Here is a 20,993-nt window from a genome sequence, read left to right as displayed (position 1 = left end):
GGCTTTAAACTGCTCTGTGGTCCAGGACCATGTGCTGAGGGACACGGTGAAGCTGGGTGCTGTCACTGCAAGGGACTTCACGGGGGTGGGCTACAGTTTCGGGCTCTCCCACCATTGCACACTGAGAGGCTGGAATCTGTGTTAGGACATAGAACAGTACAGCACAGGAACAGGCCCTTAATTACTAATTAAACTAGTAATTAAACTAATCCCTTCTACCTACACAAGGTCCATATCCCTCCATTCTCTGCACATTCATGTGCCTATCTAAGAGCTTCTTAAATGGCTCTATTGTATTTGTCTCCACCACTGCCCCGGCAGCGCATTCTAGGCACCCACCACCCTCTGTGCAAAAAAAAATCAGCCCTGCGCATCTCCCCTGAACTTGCCCCCTTTTACCTTAAATGTATGTCCTCCAGTACTAGACATTTTGACCCTGGGTAAAAGATACCGGCTGTCTGTCTATGCCTCTCATAATCCCATAAACTTCCGCCAGATCCCCCCTCAGAAGGCAATGAGGAGGCGTACAGGAGTGAGCTAGGTCAGTTGGTTGAGTGGTGTCGCAACAACAACCTTGCACTCAACGTCAGCAAGACCAAGGAAATAATTGTGGACTTAGGGGAAGTCAGGAGAATGCACACCAGTCCTCATTGAGGGGTCAGCGGTGGAAAGGGTGAGCAGCTTCAAGGTCCTGGGCGTCAACATTTCAGAGGATCTATACTGAGCCCAACACATTGATGCAATCATGAAGAAGGCATACCAGTGACTATACTTCATTAGGAATTTGAGGAGATTTGGTATGTCACCAAAGACCCTTGCAAGTTTCTACAGATGTACGGTGGAGAGCATTCTGACTGGTTGCATCACCGTCTGGTATGAAGGCTTCGATGTGCAGGATCGAAAGAGGCTGCAGAGGGTTGTGGACTCAGCCAGCTCAGTCACGGGCACAACCCTGCTCAACCATCGAGGGCATCTTCAAGAGGCGGTGCCTCAAGAAGGCAGCACCCATCATGCTGGGACATGCCCTCTTCACATTACTACCATCAGGGAGGAGGCTGAAGACCCACACTCAATGTTTCAGGAACAGCTTCTTGCCCTCCGCCATCAGATTTCTGAATGGTCCATGAACCCGTGAAAACTACCTCATTATTCCTCTTTTGCATTATTTATTTATTTTTGTGACTTACAGTGACTTGTATTTCTTTATACTTTGCACTGTACTGCTGCCGCAAAACAACAAATTTCACAACATGTGTCAGTGATAATAAACCTGATTCTGATTCTCAGCTAAAACCCCGGAACTTTTTCTCACCAGTTGTATGTAAATGATAACTAATGATGTATTACAGTGTTGTACAGCAGAGAAACAGGCCCTTCAGCCCATCACATCCATAACAACCTTTTTTCCCCATCTCCACTAATCCCATTTGCCCACATTGGGACCATATCCTTCTATGTCTTGCCTATTTACGTATCTGCTAATGTTAAGTAATAATAGGATGACCCTGACTTGTGATAACAATGTTGACTTGAACCCACATCGTTGTGACTTAGTTGAGAGTGCCACTGATCCATGGCTAACATTGTTAAGTCTCAAGGTGAATGTCTTTCTCTTTCATTTCCAGTTGGGCGTTGATGCTGTGGGGACAGCATGCCAGCATTATGGGTGAGTTGTACCCTCGGCATACTTGTGGCGGGTGTTGCCTTTGTCTCCTTGTGTGGAGCTGTGCCATCAAACTACCTGCACCTTGAATACTGTGTGATCGGCGCAGGTCCCAGTGGCCTGCAGATCGGTTACTTTCTGCAACAGTCCCAAAGACAATATCTGATTTTTGAGCGCAGTAACATCTCTGGGAGCTTTTTTGTACGTTATCCCCGTCATCGGAAACTCATCAGTATCAACAAGCGTTACACTGGGAAACAGAACAAAGAGTTTAACCTCCGCCATGACTGGAACTCACTGCTCAGTCATGATGACAATCTGCTGTACAAACACTACTCCAAAGATTTCTTCCCTCATGCTGACACCATGCTCCAATACTTGAATGACTTTACAAGAACATTTAAACTGAAGGTTCAGTACAACACAGAGATAAAGTGGATTGAAGCCAAAAGGGATCCCCAGGCCTGGAATGGGCTTTATTTCTTTCTGACAGATCAGAACGATCATCATTACAGGTGCAGGTATGTCAGATCATCATTAATGGTGCCGTGTTATGCTGGTGGCAAGGGGTGGATTTGCTTATTCTTGGTCCTTGCTGTTTGCTTATCGTTAATCAAGGCTGCATGTGGTAACCATGCTGTTTCCTGCCAGAATGTTTGGGTATTTCTCCAATTAGCCTCAACTGGAGATATCAATACGTGTCAGATTACAACAGTGCTTTTAATCTTTACTCAATAGATGTTGCTGTTGTTTTGACTGAGGGTTCTATCAGCTTCATGGATATTTTAAAATATATTCCATAGCAAAGTTCCTGTCGTGAAATGTTTAAAAAAAACTGTTGGAAATAACTTGGCAGATCGGACAGCATCTGTATAGAGAGAGAAACAGCTGATGTTTTGGGTCAAGGACAGGTCATCAACCTGAAGCATTAACTCTCTCTCTCTCTTGACAGATCCTGCCTGATCTGCTGAGTATTCTAGCATTATCTGTATACTTTCAGAGTTCAAGCATCCTGTAGTTTTTTGCTTTTGTTTCCTGTAGTGTGCTGTTTGAACTCTTGAGTAAATAGACTTTAAAGAAACAAAGAGACCATTTGGACTGTTTGCCTTGTCTGACTGAGAAAGAACAGTTTTGCTTGGTCTTTAAACCAAAGTCTTTGTCAATAATTCTTGTTCTTCATCTTCAAGTACCTGTCCAATTCCCTTTTAAAGTTATACCAGGGAGACGGTTCCAAGTCCCAAAACTTTGAGTGAAATTTTCTCCCATTTAATCTTTTGCCAATGATTTTAAATCCCTGACCTCTAGTTATTGAGCCACATAGTAGAGGAAATCATTTATCACTTTTTCTGTTATAAGTAAATTCATCATCTTGAAAGCCGGTCGCAGGTCATACCTTAAACTTTTTTGTTTCAGTAAAAATAATCTAAGTATTTTCAACTCCTCATCTCAAGTCACTCATCTCTGGTAATTTATTTTTAATTATTTCTTAGGATCTGGGTGTTGCTGGCAAGTCCAGCATTTGTTACCCATTCTGAATTGCCCTCGAGGTGGTGGTGGTTGTGAGCCATCACCTTGAACTGCTATAGTCCTTCTAGTGAAGGTGCTCCATGGTGCTGTGGGGGAGTGAGTTCAGGATTTAGAAGCAGCGATGATGAAAGAGCGGTGATGTATTTTCCAGTCAGGATGGAGTGCAATTTGGAGAGAAACCTGATAGTTCTGATGTTCCCTTGAACCTGTTGCCTCCATCCTTGGTGGTTGAGGTCAGGTTTTGGAAGGTGCTATTGGAATAACCGAGGTGAGTAACTGGAATGCATTTTGTAGATGATGCACACTATGGCCACTGCGTCCATGGTCTCAGGAATGAATGCTTAGTGTGTTGGATGGAGTGCCACTCATCTGGGTTCTGCCTGGATAGTGTTGTCCTTCTTGAAAATTGTTGGTGGTACAGTCATTCAGGCAATTGGATAATATTCCATTGCACTTCTGACTTGTGCCTTAGATGGTGGAAAGGCTTTGGGGTGTCAGAGGTGAGTCATTCGCTTTAGGATACTCAGGATTTGACCTGCTCTGGTAGCCATGGCAGTGACCAGTTGACTTTCTGATCAGTGATGACCTCCAGGATGTTAATGGTGGGGGAATTGGCAATGGTAATGCCATTGAATGTCAGGGATAGGTAGTTAGATTCTGTTGTGTTGGAGATGGTCATTACCTGGCACATCTACAGTCCAAGTATTACTTGCCACTTATTGGCTTGGTCTTAATGCGTACAGGCATGGACTGCTCATTTGCTGAGGAACAACAAGTGGGAGGGAGCATTGCACAATCTTCGGCAAACATCCCCACTTTTGACCTTGTATTGGAAGGAAGGTAATTGATGAAATAGTTGAAGCCTAGGACACTATCCTGAGGAACTCCAGCAGTGTTGTCCTATCAGCTAAACATGATAGGAGTGCAGAGCTTTGCTTGATCAATTCGTTTTGAGATTGCTTGGCTTTGTCTGCTGCATCCTATTTTGCTGTTTATCAAAAATGCAGTCCTAAATTGTAACTTCACCAGGCTGGTATATCATCATTTTATGTGTGCCTGTGCTCTGCTCTCCTCACGGACCCATGGTTGGTCCCCTGGATTCAGTATAGTGGAATAAGGAATGCCAGGCCCATGAGATCACATTTTGTGGCAGTGTACGTTTCTGCTGCTACTGAATGTCTACAGTGCCTCATCGATGCACAGTTTTGTGCTGCCATGCCTGTTCTGACTCTGTCCAACTTAGCAGAATTACGCCACAGAAAGTGGTATAAAGGTGAGACCCTATCCCCACAAGGAACAGTCACCTGTACCAATGCTGGTCTGGTAAACCCCTCTACCTTTACTAAGGCCTTCATCTTCTAGAAATACAGTGTCCAGAATCATGTGCAATATTCCATCTAAGAGGGTTTTAACATTCCAACAAGATTTATTGGCTTTTATTTCAGATCTTCTGTTTATAAACCCAAGTAACCACTATGTTTGATGAACCAATGTGTCAACTTGGTTTGTTATCTTCAGGAATAAGTGAATGTAGATACCAAAATGTTTGTTTGTCTCCCCATTTCAAAAATCATTGCATTGTCACACGTGGACTTCACATGATGGTTTTTCAAAAGTGAGCTACTTCAAACTTCTCAGCATAAAGTTTGTCAAACTTCAGCGCAATTTCACTCTGAAGCCTCATTATCCTCATTGCTATTTTGTTCTGGGTTTTGTATTATCTGCAGTTTATAATGCTGATAACAGCCACGTCCAAGTTGCTTAATGGACCTTAAAAATGACATCTGGGAAACTGCTTATCAATCTGAAAAACATCCATCTTTCTACTCTTTCTCTCTTTCCCTGTTATTCCATGGGCTTCTATCTCCTTTAGTTAAAGGACTAAAGTATCAGCCAGGACATCAGGGAGAACTAAACTAATCTTATTAGAAAATAGTCAGATTTGATTTTTACCTATACCTGAGAGGGCAGACAAGGTTTTGGTTCAAAGTCTTATTCGAAGGGCAGTCCCCCAGTTGTGCAGCTCTCAATCAATATTGTACTGGAGTTCTAATTTGATTATATTCCCATTTTATGTGGTGTGACCAGAACCTATAGCTTCCTGATTTCTACTAGCCAGTGATCCACGGCTAGTAAATTGACAAAAGACTGCAGTGTTTTGGGGTCCCACTCAAGGACGCCTTGGTAATAGGAATGGGTGAGACTTAATTCCATTGCAGCAAAGACAGAGGAGAGGAGCTTGGATCTGGAGTTTAGGGTTAAAACTTGCGCAAGTTTGCACTAGGGAGGGTGAAATCTTAGAGGAGGATCAGTGATCAGCTGAGGTATTCCATCTGCTTCAAAGTTGCAGGAGATACTACCTCCAGTCCAGAGAGATCATTTTAGAATCTTTTTGTTTTTACCACAGTTGAATTGAGACCATGCAAAGTTTGTATTGCACTGAACTGCTACTGCTGCCACTGGTCACCGATGTGCTGGCCTTGAGCACCAGAGGGACTGTTGACCTGATAGCAGCAGGAGCTTTCCACCAGCCAGACAAGGGCAACATGACACACTAAAGTGTTCCTTCAGATTCTGGGAATTGACGGGTGGGTTCATGTGTCTTCTGCTGCTTCTAATGCCATGATGTTGCTTTTTTGTTTCCCTCTCTCCTTCCAGTGTCCTATTAGTAGCAACTGGATTAGGGGTACCCCATGTGCCCGATTTTCCAGGTTCTGAACATGTTGAGGGCTATGAGACTGTTTCTGTGGACCCGGATGACTTTGTTGGGCAATCAGTCCTCATCCTAGGTCGGGGCAATGCAGCATTTGAGACAGCAGACAACATTGCTGGAGTGACGAACTTTATTCATGCAGTGAGTCGGTCCCGAATACGGCTTGCCTGGGCCACTCATTATGTTGGAGATCTCCGGTAAGTCAAATAAGGCACTTCATTCACGACCCTGCATGACAGTGTGAGCTGATCTGACTTAAATCTCCTGGAAACACTTTCAGATTTCAATGCTTTATGTTTTCATCATTAGCATTAAGAATACGTCATTTGATTGAGCCTGGAACTTTAGGGAAAAAATAATTGATTGTGTGAATGTGCAACCTCCTACAGTTCTTTATCCCCTCTCTCTCCCAATTCTGGCCACTTGTGCATTCCCATTTTTATTGTTGGATAAGCATGCCTCCTGGTGCTTCGGTCACAAGCCCAGGGATTTCTTCACTAGTCTTTTTTTTTAATACATTTCTTAAAACTTGGGACTTTGAACATGGATTTGGTCACTTGTCCTAATATCTGCTTTGGTGGTTTGGTGTTGGATTGTCTTTGATACAATTCTTGTGAAGTCCTTTGAAATGTTTTACTGTGGTTAAGGTTCTATGTCATTGAAAGCAAGTCTTGAGAGTGGAGGCAAGAGATGGCTGTCGCATGGGGCAAGCCAAACAGAACTTCCAATCAGTAAAGCCTGTCAAGCAGAAATCAAGGTCATGAAGTGGTTCAAAAGGGGAGATATAGAGAAGATGATACCATTTGTGGAAAGTAAGGTTTATGTAAAGGACAATCACTAATACATCCAATTGAGAATCCAGGGAGTGGTTAGAATGTGGAATTCAGTATCTCAGAGAACGTTGACCAGGAAAACATAGGTGCATTCATAGTTCAACTAAAAGAAGCAGACAATATATCTGTTAAAGTAATATAGATATACTACTTATAAAGATCTTAACATGTTCATTCCAAGTATTGCAAGCAGTCATTTCAACCCTTCCAAGCTCAAAAAGCCCCACCATTATATATATCCCATCCCCTCAATGTAGTGATGTATTTAGGAAGGAAAAATGAACAGAGTTATGTAATATAAATGAAAGTTTTAAAGGAAATGCATGAATGGGGAGAGAAGTATTATATACACAAAAGTTTTTGAAAAAGGCAAGACTAATGTGGCCATTTTTAAAGAGAGGATTCCGGAATCTTGACTTTGTGTATAAAAGGAAAGTATGCAAACCTTTTCTGGTTAGGCCTCATCTGCATCATTCAAGATAGAACACTTTGGTAAATTGGTTTATTATTGTCACATGTACCAAGGTACAGTGAAAAACTTGTCTTGCATACCATTCCTACAGATCAATTCATTAAACATTGCATTGAGGTAGTACAAGGTAAAACAATATAAGAATGCAGAATAAAGTGTAACAGCTACAGAGAAAGTGTAGTAATACTAGAGAAACAAAGGACTGCAGATGCTGGAATCTAGATGAAAAACACTATGATGCTGGAGGAACTCAGCAGGCCAGGTAGCATCTGTGGAGAAAAGCAGGCGGTCAACATTTTGGGTCAGGACCCTTCTTCAGGAGAAAATGCAGTGCAGGGAGGTGATAAGGTGCAAGGTCATAACCAGGTAGATTGTGAGGTCGAGAGTCCATCTTATCGTACTAGGGAACCATTCAATAGCCTTATAACAACAGGATAGAAGCTGTCCTTGAGCCTGGTGGTATGTACTTTCAGGCTTTTGTATATTCTGCCCAATGGGAGGGGTGAAGAAGAGAGATTGTCCAGCATGGGTAGGGTCTTTGATTATGCTGGCTACTTTACTGAGGAAGCGCAAAGTGTAGACAGAATCCATGGAGGGGAGGCTGGTTTCTGTGCTGTGTTGAGCTGTGTTCACAACTCTCTGCAGTTTCTTGCAGTCATGGACAGAGCAGTTGTCACGCCAAGCCGTGATGCATCCGGATAGGATGCTTTCTACGGTGCATTGATAAAAATTGGTGAGGGTCAAAGGGGACATGCCAAATTTCTTTAGCCTCCTGAGGAAGTAGAGGCACTGTGAGTTTTCTTGTCCATGGTGTTGACATGGTTGGACCAGGACAGGCTGTTGGTGATGTTCAGTCCTAGAACTTGAAGCTCTCAACCCTCTCGACTTCAGCACTGTTGATGTAAACAGGAGAGTGTGCACCGCCCCCCTTCCTGAAGTCAATGACAAGCTCTTTTGTTTTGCTGACATTGAGGGAACACCATGACACTATATTGTCTATCTCCTCCCTGTACTCCAACTCATCGTTACTTGAGATCCAGCCCACTGCAGTGGTATCATCTGCAAATGTGTGGATGGAGTTAGAGCAGAGTCTGGCCACACAGTTGTGAGTGTATAGGGAGTAGAGTAGAGGGCTGAGGATGTAGCCTTGGGGGGCACCAGTTTTGGGAATAATCATGGCAGAGGTGTTAATGCCTATCCTTATACTGATTTGGGAATGTTATCAAGACCATCCCAGTTTCCATTAGAATGCCACTGGGAACTGCGGGACTTCAATCATAGTTTTTACTATTGGAAGTAAGCATTCCAGATTTTCTCCAGCCTTTGTGTAGAAAAGTGTTCCCTGATTTCATGTTTGAATGACTTGGCTTTAATGTGTAAACTGTGCCTATCATTCTGAACTCTCCTTCTGCAGAAAATAGTTTATGAATTTTTTTTTTTACCATTTTAAGCACCTAGATTAGTTCATTCCTCGGGCTTCAAAACTGAAAAGAGTACACAAGGACTCAGGAGCAGGAGTAGGCCACTTGGTCCCTCGAGCCTGCCCTGCCATTCAGTGTGATTGGGGTTGATCTGCACTAGGGCAGGCACAGTAGTGTAGTGGTTAGTGTAACGATTTACAGCACCAGTGACCCGTGCTCAAATTTGGCCACTGTCTTGTAAGGAGTTTATATGTTCTCTCTGTAACTGCGTGGGTTTCCTCCGGGTGCTCCGGTTTCCTCCTGCATTCCAAAGACGTACGGGTTAGGAAGTTGTGGGCATGCTATGTTGGTGCGAGAAGCGTGACGACACTTGCGGGCTGCCCCCAGAACACTACGTAAAAAGATTTCACTGTGTGTTTCGATGTACGTGTGACTAATAAAGATATCGTATCTTATCTGTTGGTCTGTGCTAGTTCCACGTAGCCCTCAGTCCCCTGATCTTACAAATTAAATCTACCTTCTCTTTAGATATCTGAGGTGATCTATCCTCCACAACCCTCTGAGGTAGAGAATTCCAGAGATTGTGAAAAGAAATTCCTGTGCGCCTCCGTTTTAAACGACAGCCCCTTTATCTTGTTAATATGCTCCTTGTTCAAAACTCTCCCATTTGTGGAAATGTCTCAACATCTACACGGTTATGCTCCCTTAACTCTATAGAAAGTCTCTCGCTGCTGGTTCCTAAAAAATGCCCTAAATAATTCTCTAGACTTTAGTTTTTTTCTATGACCTCCTTTGTTAACCACGGATTGTTAATCTTCCTCATCGAGTCTCTTTTTCTAATTGGTATAAATTTCTTCTGAACGTTATGAAATAGCTGCTTAAATATCTACCACTGCTCATCCACTGACCTTTCCTTTGGCTTATTCTCCACTCTGGACAATTCTTCCTTCATGGCTTTGTAGTTGAGGACACTGGTTTTGGACCAGAGGTGTTCACCCTTAATTTCAGGAATTCTGCCATGCAGAGACACTGATCCCTAAATGATCCTTAACTACAAGATCTCTTATTGATCCTACCTCATTACACATGACTAAGTCTAAAATAGTCTGTTCCTGGGTAAGTTCTGTTACATACTGCTCAAAGAAACAATCCCTAATACACTCCACAAATTTGTCATCCATGTTCCCCTTACCAGTTTGATTAGTCCAATCAATGTGCAGATTAACGTCCCTGAAGATGAAGGCAGGTAAGAAATAAAACTCCAATTAATATTTCTCTATTTCCATTTTGTCCAATAAGGAGGCAACACTTTGGGGAGGGGAGTGAATCTCTAGACTAGTACTTTTGTTTCTTCTTGCTCCTACTATTCCATATTTCAACCCAAACCAATTTCACATAACAATTCACCTTATCTGTATCACTGCTCACCACCCCATTGATACCTTCCTTGATTAACAATGTTCCTTTTTGCCTATTCCTTTGGAACACTGAATTCCTGGAATATCGAGTTTCCAGTCCTGGTCAACCTGCAACCAGCTGTCTGTAATGCCAATTAAACCAAACACATTTATTTCCATTTGTGCCATTAATCATCTATCTTGTTATATATATTGCATCTTGTTATATATATTGTACGCAATCAAATAAAGAGTCTCAAACAGTAAACTTTTTACATTTCCTACACTACAGATTTACTTTCTGTTGTACACTTTTGATTATTTTTTGCCCCTTCCTGTCATGCTTTAATTTTCATTCTCCCCTTTTCTATCCTGTGCCACTGCTCTCTATTTCTTTATAATTTATTAAACTTCCCATCACTAGAACCACCCCCTTGTAGTTATTTTAAAGCCTTTTCTATAATCCTGTTTATGCAATTTACCAGCATAATTGAAATGAAGCCCATCCCAGAGGAACAGCTCTCTCTTCCCCCGTACTGGTGCTATGTGGCTTAATGTTTCTTTAGCTCTCGGGCATTTTTCCCAGGTTGGGCAACTTCAGATACAGTCTGATCACAGTTGGCAAAAGCCAGCTTCTATTCCACAGAGTCCATAGAACTGACCTGGCCCTGTTCACAAGGTACTGCTTTTTCATAGAGTCATAGAGATAGTCCTTCAACCTACAATGTCCATGCTGACCATCAAGTATCTATCTGTACTAATCCCATTTACCAGCACTAGTATGTAGCCTTCTATGCCTTGGCGATTTAAGTGCTTGTGAAGATGCTTAAATGTTGTGAGAGTGCCTGCCTTTACAGCCTCCTCGGGCAGTGTGTTCCAGATTCCAACCAGCCTCTGGGTGAAAAAAATTTCTTCAGATCCCCTCTAAACCTCACCTTAAACTTAGGCCCACTGGTCTGAAACAGCCCTGCCATGGGGAAAAGTATCTTACTATCCCTCTCTATGCCTCCCATAATTTTGTATACTTTTATCAGGACCCTTAGTGTAGAAGTTAGCATAACGCTTTGCAGCGCCAGCGACCCAGGTTCAAATTCCCGCCACTGTCTGTAAGGAGTTTATACGTTCTCCCTGTGTCTGCGTGGGTTTCCTCTGGGTGCTCCGGTTTCCAACCACATTCCAAAGACCTACAGGTTAGGAAGTTGTGGGCATGCTATGTTGGTGCCGGAATCGTGGAGACAGTTGCGGGCTGCCCCCAGAGCACTCTACGCAAAAGGTGCATTTCACTGTGTGTTTCGATGTACCTGTGACTAATAAAGATATCTTATCGTAAATGTAGCCTTTCCAGCCTAACAGTCTAAACTCATCTCTGAAAAAATTCCATCCCCTGTAATATCCCAGCGAATTTTCTCTGCACCCTCTCCAGTGCTATCACATCTTACCTATAGGGTGGTGACCAGAACTGCACAAAAATATCATTCTCTGCCCACTTGAGTTTCTCGGCCCATGCATTGAGAAGTGTGTTGGTTAGTAGGCCTTTGAATGGTGGTAGGTCAAAGGGACCTGATGCTCTCAGAACCTAACAGCTCTTTATAATTCTGTTCTGTATTCCTCAGGGCAGTGAACAACGCACTACTGGACACCTATCAGCTGAAGTCACTGGATGGCTTGCTGGAGGGAGACCTGGAAAACACTGTCCTAATCCAAGACAAAAAGGGAAAGTTACACTTACGGCTAAGACATCACTTTTTCAAGAACAACACCTTCCAAGATATGTCCTACAACAGAAATGAGCAGCTCCTCCTGTCTGAAGAAGTGGCAGATAACCTGGCGGTGCGTCTGCCTTATGACCGTGTCATCCGCTGCTTGGGGTGGAAATTTGACTTTTCCATTTTCAGCAAGTAAGTGTGCAGTTGCAGAACCCATTGACATCTTGAGTAGTACCAAGTAGCAACTTCAGAAGATTCCCCCCCCCCCCCCCCCCCCACCATTACCTGTTATTTATGTAGTGCTGTGGTACACTAGTCCTTTCATGAAAATCTCCCTCTTCCTTTCCATACTTATCTCCAATAGGATTGTCTAGTTTTATTTCAAAGCTGTCCTGGACCACACATGAAGCAGTAAATTCGGTTCTGGGTACCACGTATTGAGGAGGATATATTGGCCTTGGAGGAAGTGTAGTACCAAAAGTTATGTTCTGAGATTGCACCCTGTGGGATTTAGACACTTGAGGGGTGATTGACTGAAGTTTTCAGGATTTTGGGGGAACTGGTAGGGTAGATATTTCCCTTGGTTGGAAAGTCTAGGAGAAGTAACCAAACATTGGACTAAGCCCTTTTGGGAATGAAGTTATGAAACACAACACAAAGGATAGTAGAAGTTAGGGACCAATTTACTTAAATGACTATGTCAGGTGTTGATTTTAAATGTGAAATTTTTGTGAATCAAAAGTATGCTGGAATGTGGAGCAAAAGCAGGTGCATAGGTTAGGTTACAGATCTGCCATGATCTCACTGAATGATGAAACAAGCCAAATGGGCTAAGGAGTGTGATGTCAACCCCTTAAACTATACACGTGCACTTTTTTTTTTCAATTTCTTTCAGCACAAATAATCTCTCATTCCCCATTGAAGAATCTTTAGGGCATTTTATTTGCGTTTGTTCCCTTCCTTTGAATGCTGTTTTTCTGTAACAGTTCTCCAGTTCTGAAGGCGTGATGTACAGAGGGATCTTGAGGTCCAAGTCCATAGCTCCCTGAAAGTGGCTGCACAGGTTGATAGGGTGGTAAAGGAGGCGTGTGGCATGCTTGCCTTTATTACTTGAGACATTGAGTTCAAGAGTCGGGAAGTTATATCGCAGCTTTATAAAAGTCTAGTTAGGCTCCATCTGGAGTATTGCATTTCATTCTGCTTGCCTCATTATGGGAAGGATGTAGAGGCTTTGGAGAGGATGCACAAGAGGTTTACTAGGATGCTGCCTGGATTAGAGGGCATGTGCTATAAGGAGAGTTTGAACAAGTTTTGGTTGTTTTCGCTGGAGTGGTAGAGGCTGAAGGGAGACCTGATAGAAGTTTATAAGATTATGAGAGCCATATATAGTGTAGACAGCCGGTATCTTTTTTCCGGGGTCAAAATGTATAATACTAGAGGGCATGCATTTAAGGTGAGAGGGTGTAAGTTCAAAGGAGATGTGTGAGGCAAGTTTTTTATACAGAGAATGGAGGGTGCCTGGAATGCATTGCCAGGGGTGGTGGTGGAGGCAAATATGATAGAGGCATTTAAGAGGCTCTTAGATAGGCACATGAATGTGCAGGAAATGGAGGGATATGGACATTATGTAGACAGATGGGATTAGTTTAGTTAGGCATTTAATTACTAATTTAATTAGTTTGACACAACATTGTGGGCAGAAGGGCCTTTTCCTGTGCTGTACTGTTCTGTGGTGTTTGAAAAGTAAACAACTGCAGATGCTGGACATCTGAAATAGAAACAGAAAATGTTAGAAAGAATCTGCGGAGAGAGAAATAGAGTTAGTTTAAGGCCAATGATATTTCCTCAGAGCTTGGAAAGTTTGAAAGTGAATATATTTAAAGTTGCAGCGAAGAAGCCCGGTACGATAGAGTGGAGACCAGAAATACTGAATGACACAAACATTCATGGTGCCTGCTGAGAGAGGGTGGTGAAGGTTTGTTAGTTGTAGCTGATCTGTCTGAAGAAGATGTAAATAGAAGGAAATGAATGAGGACAAAGAGAGGAAATGAAAAAGACGCTGGAACTGAGATATAAAACACTGCAGTTGTTGCAAATCTGAAATAAAAGAGAATGCTGGAAATATCCTGCAGGTCGGGCATCATCTGTGGAAGAAGAAAACCTGATTTAATGTTACAGGTAGATGACAGACTGGAAAGGCTAGTCACCTCAAATTGTTGAATTCATTAACTCCTGAGGGTTGTAAAATCATGAGTTAGAGGATGAGGTGTTGATCCTTGAGCTTTCATTGAGGTAGTGTAGCGGTTAGCATAATGCTTTACAGCCGCTGTCTGTAAGGAGTTTGTACGTTCTCCCCGTGTCTGCATGGGTTTCCTCCGGGTGCTCCGGTTTCCTCCCACATTCCAAAGGCCTACAGGTTAGGAAGTTGTGGGCATGCTATGGTGGTGACACTTGCGGGCTGCCCACAGAACACTATGCAAAAAAATGTATTTCACTGTGTGTTTCGATGTATGTGTGACTAATAAAGATATCTTAAACTGAAGGTCACTTCTTGCCAGTGACCAAGGAAGCCCTAGCTTGACTATCATTAAGGTTGATTTACCAGTCTTAATTGTCTTACATTGATTACCATTAAGTTAAAGAGGGGACCTAAAATTCATAGAGTCATACAGAGTTACAGCATGGATACAGGCCCTTTGCCCCACCAAATCCATGCAAACCACCCATTTGAACTAATCAAATGTTAATTACATCTTTATTCTCCCCACATTCTCATCAACTCCTCCCAGATTCTACCACTTGCCTATAATCTCAGTGCAATTTACAGTGGTCAATTAATCTGCACATCATAGAACCTAGAACAGTACAGCACAGGAACAGGCCCTTCGGACCATGGTGTTGTGCTGAACTAATTAAATGTAATTAAATGCTGCTAAACTAATCCCTTCTGCCTACACAATGCCAATATCCAATATTCATGTGCCTATAAGAGCCTTTTAAATGCCTCATCATATTTGCCTCCACTATCACCCTGAGCAGCGCATTCAGGCACCCACCATTCAATGTAAACAAAAAAAACTTGCCTCACAAATCTCCTTTGAACTTACACCCTCTCACCTTAAATGCATGCCCTCTAGTATTATACATTTCGACCCTGGGAGAAAGATATTGGCCTTCTACCTATGCCTTGCATAATCTTATAAAAGTACTATCAACTCTCCCCTTAACCTCTGCCACATCTTTGGGATGTGGGAGGAAAACAGAACACCAGAGACTCCACACAGGCAGCACCTGAGGTCAGAAATAAACCTGGGTCTCTGGCACTGTGAGGCAGTGGTTTTACTAACTGTTCCACCCTTAATTGTTGAAGAGACGACAAAAGCATTCATTTCTTCATCTCTGCTGTTGTCTTCCCAACAGTCTTACTAAGCCTCAGAGAGGTCGAGGTCGCATGAATAAGTACCCACTGGTCAAAGCCACCTATGAAGCAGAAAATCTTCCGGGAATGTTTATTATTGGGACAGCCAGTCATTCCGTTGATTATAGGAAGGCAGCTGGTGGCTTCATCCATGGGTTCCGCTACACAGGTGCGTATCAGAACCAATTACAGCAGCTGAACTGAAAAAATGTATAAGATGACATTGAGTTTGCAGCATAGAAACAGAGCCATTCAACCTAGCTGTTCTGTGTCATAGATAGGTTAAGTGAGTGGGCAAGGGTTTGGCAGATGGAGTACAATGTTGGTAAATGCAAGGTCATCCACTTTGGAAGGAAAAGTAGATCAGATTATTATTTAAATGGTGAAAGATTGAAGCATACTGTTGTGCAGAGGCGCTTGGGAATGCTTGTGCATGAATCGCAAAAGGTTGGTTTGCAGGTGCAACAGGTTATCAAGAAGGCAAATGGAATGTTGGCCTTCGTTGGGAGAGGGATTGAATTTAAGAGCAGGGAGGTTATGCTGAAACTGTACAGGGTACTGGTGAGGCCGCACCTCGAGTACTGCCTGCAGTTCTGGTCTCCTTACTTGTGGAAAGATATACTGGCTCTGGAGGCGGTGCAGAGGAGGTTCACCAGGTTGGTTCCGGAGATGAAGGGGTCAGCCTATGAGGAGAGATTGAGTCACCTGGGACTATACTCGCTGGAATTCAGAAGGATGAGAGCGGACCTTATAGAAACATACAAAATTGTGAAAGGGATAGATGAGATCGAGGTAGGAAGGTTGTTTCCACCGGTAGGTGAGACTAGAACGAGGGGACATAGCCTCAAGATTCGGGGGAATAGATTTAGGACGATGAAGAGAAACTGCTTTTCCCAGAGAGTAGTGAATCTATGGAATTCTCTGCCCAGGGAGGCAGTAGGGGCTACCTCATTAGATATATTTAAGACACAGTTAGATATATTTTTGCATAGTAGGGGAATTAAGGGTTATGGGGAAAAGTCAGGTAGGTGGATCTGAGTCCACGGCCAGATCAGCCACGATCTTATTGAATGTCAGAGCAGGTTCGACTGGCCAGATGGCCTCCTATTTCTTATGTTGTTAAGTGGCTGTGCTTCCACTTCTCATCTCGCCCAATCAACATACCACTCTACTCCTTTCCTTACCTCTTGCTTATCTAGCTTCCCCTTATGCATTTCTGTACCATTTGCCTCAGCTACTGTGTGGTAATGAGTTGCAAATTCTCTCACACACTCTGTGTAAAGACATTTCTCCTGAATTCCCTGTTGAATTTATTAGTGACTGTTTTGTATTTGAATTTCCTAGTTAAGGTAACTCCTGAAGTGAAAGCATCTTCCCTATATCCATCCTTTTGAAATTAGATTAAATGGAAGAGAGTTAAATCATTTTTAAAAACATTAATGAAGTAGTGGGTTCACTGGAGGAATTGATGATTGACCACACCAGCCTAAGATTGGGTTAAACTGAGAAGGGAAGGGGATATGTGAACAATGGTTATGTTGGATCAGGCCTACTACTTGTGTGCAGGAAAAGCAATGCCAATTGATTGGGCTAAAATAGCTTGTTGTTGTATTGCAGTTTCTAAAGGGAGTAAAAGTTGCATTAATGCAGCACCTTCTGTAACCTCAGGATGTGCTGTAGTGCCTTGCATCCATTTTTAAATTCCAACACACTATGCAGACACTTGAGAGCATAACTGATGGACTGATGCATTGTCACAGGTTCTGTTTTACTCCCATCTGCTTACTTGCATGGATGTATAAGGTCAATGTGTCCATTGGCACTACTGTCAGCCAATGAGTTGGAGCACAGTTGAACTCCTGGCTAAACTCCAAAACATCTATTAACAACAGAGACTGTTTACTTCTCCCCTTCTTCACTTTGCATTACAATTCCCTTTGCAGGCTCTCTGTGTCCTCCTCACAATTTGCTATCCCACTTAATTTTGTATCATGTCAATCATAGACGGCAAAGCTCATAACTGAAACTGTAGCAACTGAAACTGTAGCAATATCTGGTAAAAGCAGGGTGAATTTTCCATGTATATGTATAAAATGAGCGCACTATAGTTTTGGGTTTCAGTTATTATAGGGAGCCAAATTACCCATTCATCTCCATTCTTGCTGGGATTACTTGTTTCATTACATGTAGCCTTAAAGGAGCCCTTGGCAGTAAGGAATTCTCCCAGGAATTTTCCTGGATGTGTGGATGGTTAGGAAGCAGAGGAATCACAAGGGTAAAGGAGCAGGAGTTGAGTGAAGGGGGATGGAACTGAGAGAAAGGGAGGAAGTTCGGGGAAGGCAGACAGAAGAGAGGTAAGGGAGACTGAAGGAGGGAGGATATCAGAGAGGAGAACCAAGGAGAAGATTGCATGTCTGTATGTGTGTGCGTGTGCACCACGTTTGTACAGCAGAACCTGATTTCTGTTCATCTTGAACCTTCTCGCTGTTGGACCAAGACCCTGCTCTATTAGGACTGTATTCACTGATGCGCAAGGGCAACCCCACAGTAAATGAATTTGTACACAGGCATCTTCCTCTCTTCAGGACTGGAATGGAAGCAGTTCATCCTGAAACCTGAAGAAGTGCACAGTAAAGTCTCATGGACAGAAGAGTGATAAATGACAAGGCAACTTGCTTCAGTGATGTTAGTTAAAAGATAAACATTAGCCCCAGTATACTAGGGAGAACTCTTTGTTCTTTGAAATTGTGCCTTTTATGCCCAGTCGAGAGTGCAGGTGTTTATTGTCTCACCCGAGAGACAGTACCTCAAACAAAGTAGCATTCCCGTAATATTGTGTAGGATTACATTCTGGTTCTTCGACAAGTCACGGAATTGTATAGAGCAGCTTCAGTGGGAATGGTGGTCAAAGTATGGGTGGTGGGGAGAAAATTGACATCAGTGGCATTGGGAACTAGTTTGTATGTGTGAGGTGTATTCCTGCCATGCTGAGAATTTGTTGAGCCCCGCAAATCTCATCCTTAAAACCGAACCACCCAATATCTATTTACACTTCATTTTCTGTCTTGAGTAAAAACAGAAAATACTAGAAACCTTCAGCAAGTCAGGCAGCATCAGTGTAGGGAGAAATGGAATTAATGTTTCAGGTGAATGACTGGGAAAAGTTAGAAATCAAAGATGTTTTAAATTACAGAGAAGGGTTGAGGGATAGAGAGAACAAAGGGACTATCTGTCCATTGGGTTAAATTAGAGCAAGGCGTTGTAGTATCAGCAAAACAAGTATCAGGAATTTGATGGGATCATGGGTTTAAATTTTGTAACCCCATCTCCCCTCTCACCACCCCCTGCCCCGCACACAAGAAGCTGCAAGCTGCTTGAGAGTACAAAGTTCAGTCCTTGCATGAATTGGTTGCTGCAGATAGTTACGTCACGATACCCAGCTAGAACAGAAACGATTGGTTAATTTTTCTGTCAATCACATCTGGAGATAGAATTGCTGCAAGTTACTAGTGTTGATTCTTTTAAACGTAATTTATGCTGTGTTGTCTTGTGGATAAATGATCCTGTTTTTATCAGAAGTAATGGTAATTACAGTCGTATCTTTGCTGTAGATGGTGAACGTGCTTTTTCAATAAACTTTGCAGTAGTGTACTAAGCAAAGACTCTGTGTTTGCTGTGAAATAGACTGTAAAAGCTTTTATGGATATGCAAGAAGGTAAACGTTGTCAAAAAACTAATGTGGGTTCCTTACAGACAAACAGGAGAAACTATATTGATGAATAAGAAAATGGCAGAGAAGTTTAATTACAGTAAAACCCTTATACTCAGGCATGCTCAAGACTCTGGTGCCAGACTGGCACATTTTCTGGCCTATTGTGCCCCAACGAGTCAGCAGGGAGCATGGTAATCATTACCTGGAGAGCCAGATGTTGAACAGGCTAGATTTCCGAATTGTTGGATAGTGTATCCTCGGAGTTTTACTGTATCGTGTTTGCAATCATGGAAGTAAACACAGAAAACCTTGCAGAATTAGTGGAGAACAACGCTTCAGGGAAAATGGGGAGCTGAAGGAAATTAATATCAGTTTAAAAAAAAATAAATTGGAGAAATTAATGGGATTGAAAATCAATAACTTCCAAGGTTTTGAATGAAGGGGCTATTGAGATAGTGAATGCACTGGCTGTCATCTTCCAAAATTGCATGGGTTGTAGATCAACTCCCACAGATTGGAAGGTAACAGAAATAACCTCATTATTTGAGAGAAGAAGGAGTGAGAAAACATGAAGTACGGACTAGTTAGCCTGATATTATTAGGAAAATTGCTGGAATTTATTATTAAGGAATTGAGCACTTAGGAACCCATGTTAATTGGATTGGGCAGAATCAACATGGATTTATGAAGGGGAAACCATGTCTGAGAGTTTTAGAGGTTCTAACAAGCAAAATAAATAGAACCATTTAATGTGGTATATTTGGACTTGAGGCCTTTGATAAGATGTTTAACAACACAGGCTATTAAACAAAATTAGAGTGCATGGTGTTAAGGAAATGTACTGGCATGGACTAGATATCAATTAATTGACAGAAAATAAACAGTCATTTTCAGGCTGGGAGCTGTGATGAGAGGGCAGGGATCAGTGGTGGGGCCCCGATTGTTCACAGTTTTTGTTCACTTAATAATATATCCAATTTTACTGCCAGTATAAAGATGGATGGCAGTATGTGCTGTGAGGGATACAGAAAATCTTCAATGGGATATCGAAAGTCAAAGTGAATGGGTGAAGACATGGCAAATGGAATATAATGCAGAAAAATATGGAGTCATGCAGGGTATTTTGGTGAGAAATTGGAAAATGTTGATGTTCAGAGGGACTTGAGTATCCTTGCACATGAATCGCATATGTGCAAGTACAGCAAGTAATTAGAAAGACAAACAATGTGTTGGCCTTCATTACAAGAGGATTTATGTACAGGAGTAAATACAACTTGCTGAAACTATATAGGCCTTGATGAGAGTAGATCTGGAATACTGCTTAGGGTTCTGGTCTCCCTGCCTAAGGAAGGGAATATTGCGATAGATGGAGAGCAACAAATGTTCACCAATCCGACTGCTAGGATCTGTGGCTGTGCGTGCAAGAGCTGGGGAAGTGCAATTGTCCTATGAGGTGAAATCAAGCAAACTGAGACCACACCTAGAAGAATGAGAGCTAATCTAGCTGAAACATACAAAATCCTCACACCCTTTCTGTGTCTAGGGTGGACACAGAGACATTTTCTCTGGCTGGGGTGGCTGGAAACAGGGGTCACAATCTTAGAATGAGGATTCAGCCATTCCAGGCGCACATTTCTACTTCCTAGATGAGAAATATATTCATCCAGGAGGTAGTAAATCCTTAAAAGACTCTACCAAAGAGGGTTGTGGGATCTCGGTTGCTGAGTATATTCAAGACAAGGATCAATAGATTTTTAGGTATTAAGGGATCGAGGGGTATGGGGTTAGGGCAGGAAAGTGATGCTGAGTTAAAAGCTCAGCCAAGATCTTACCGATCGGCTGAGCAAGCGAGGGATCGAATAGCCTACAGCTTGTATTTCTTATGTTCTTACATGAGCCTTGCTGTGTCCGCCTTGCCTCCAACAATTTGACGGACAGTACGTCAACTGATGCTCTGTAAATGGTGCTTTCAGGAGATCAAGTAATCAGGCTGCTGATGCACTATCCAATTCTCAATGAACCTTAATCAGAGTGCAGATACAACGAGTACACACCCATGCACAGTTAATAATGCAGCAAAGGAATGGTAATAGGAATAAAAACAAACAAAAAAGGATGGAAATATCAGCAG

General features: G+C 42.5%; 1 protein-coding gene across 12 annotated transcripts in view; it reads left to right on the top strand.

Annotated features, from left to right (window-relative positions):
* Window positions 1-20,993, top strand: part of foxred2 (FAD-dependent oxidoreductase domain containing 2) — a 120,377-nt gene that overhangs the window by 71,837 nt on the left and 27,547 nt on the right. For 10 of the 12 annotated variants that reach the window (XR_007958532.1, XR_007958528.1, XR_007958527.1 and 7 more), the window contains 4 exons: window positions 1,626-2,184; window positions 5,849-6,100; window positions 11,640-11,924; window positions 15,153-15,319. Coding sequence is in view for 1 of the 12 variants with exons in the window: in XM_052043142.1 (XP_051899102.1) it covers window positions 1,652-2,184; window positions 5,849-6,100; window positions 11,640-11,924; window positions 15,153-15,319 (1,237 nt within the window). In the remaining 11 variants the exon portion in view is untranslated. The remainder of the gene's footprint in view (window positions 1-1,625; window positions 2,185-5,848; window positions 6,101-11,639; window positions 11,925-15,152; window positions 15,320-20,993) is intronic. The other 2 variants (XR_007958535.1, XR_007958536.1) reach the window with 1 other exon arrangement.

This window comes from Pristis pectinata, chromosome 33, assembly GCF_009764475.1.
Source record: "Pristis pectinata isolate sPriPec2 chromosome 33, sPriPec2.1.pri, whole genome shotgun sequence".
NCBI classification, from domain to species: Eukaryota; Metazoa; Chordata; class Chondrichthyes; order Rhinopristiformes; family Pristidae; genus Pristis; species Pristis pectinata.
Note: the sequence above shows the minus strand (reverse complement) of the source record. Positions and strands in the feature narration are given on the sequence as shown.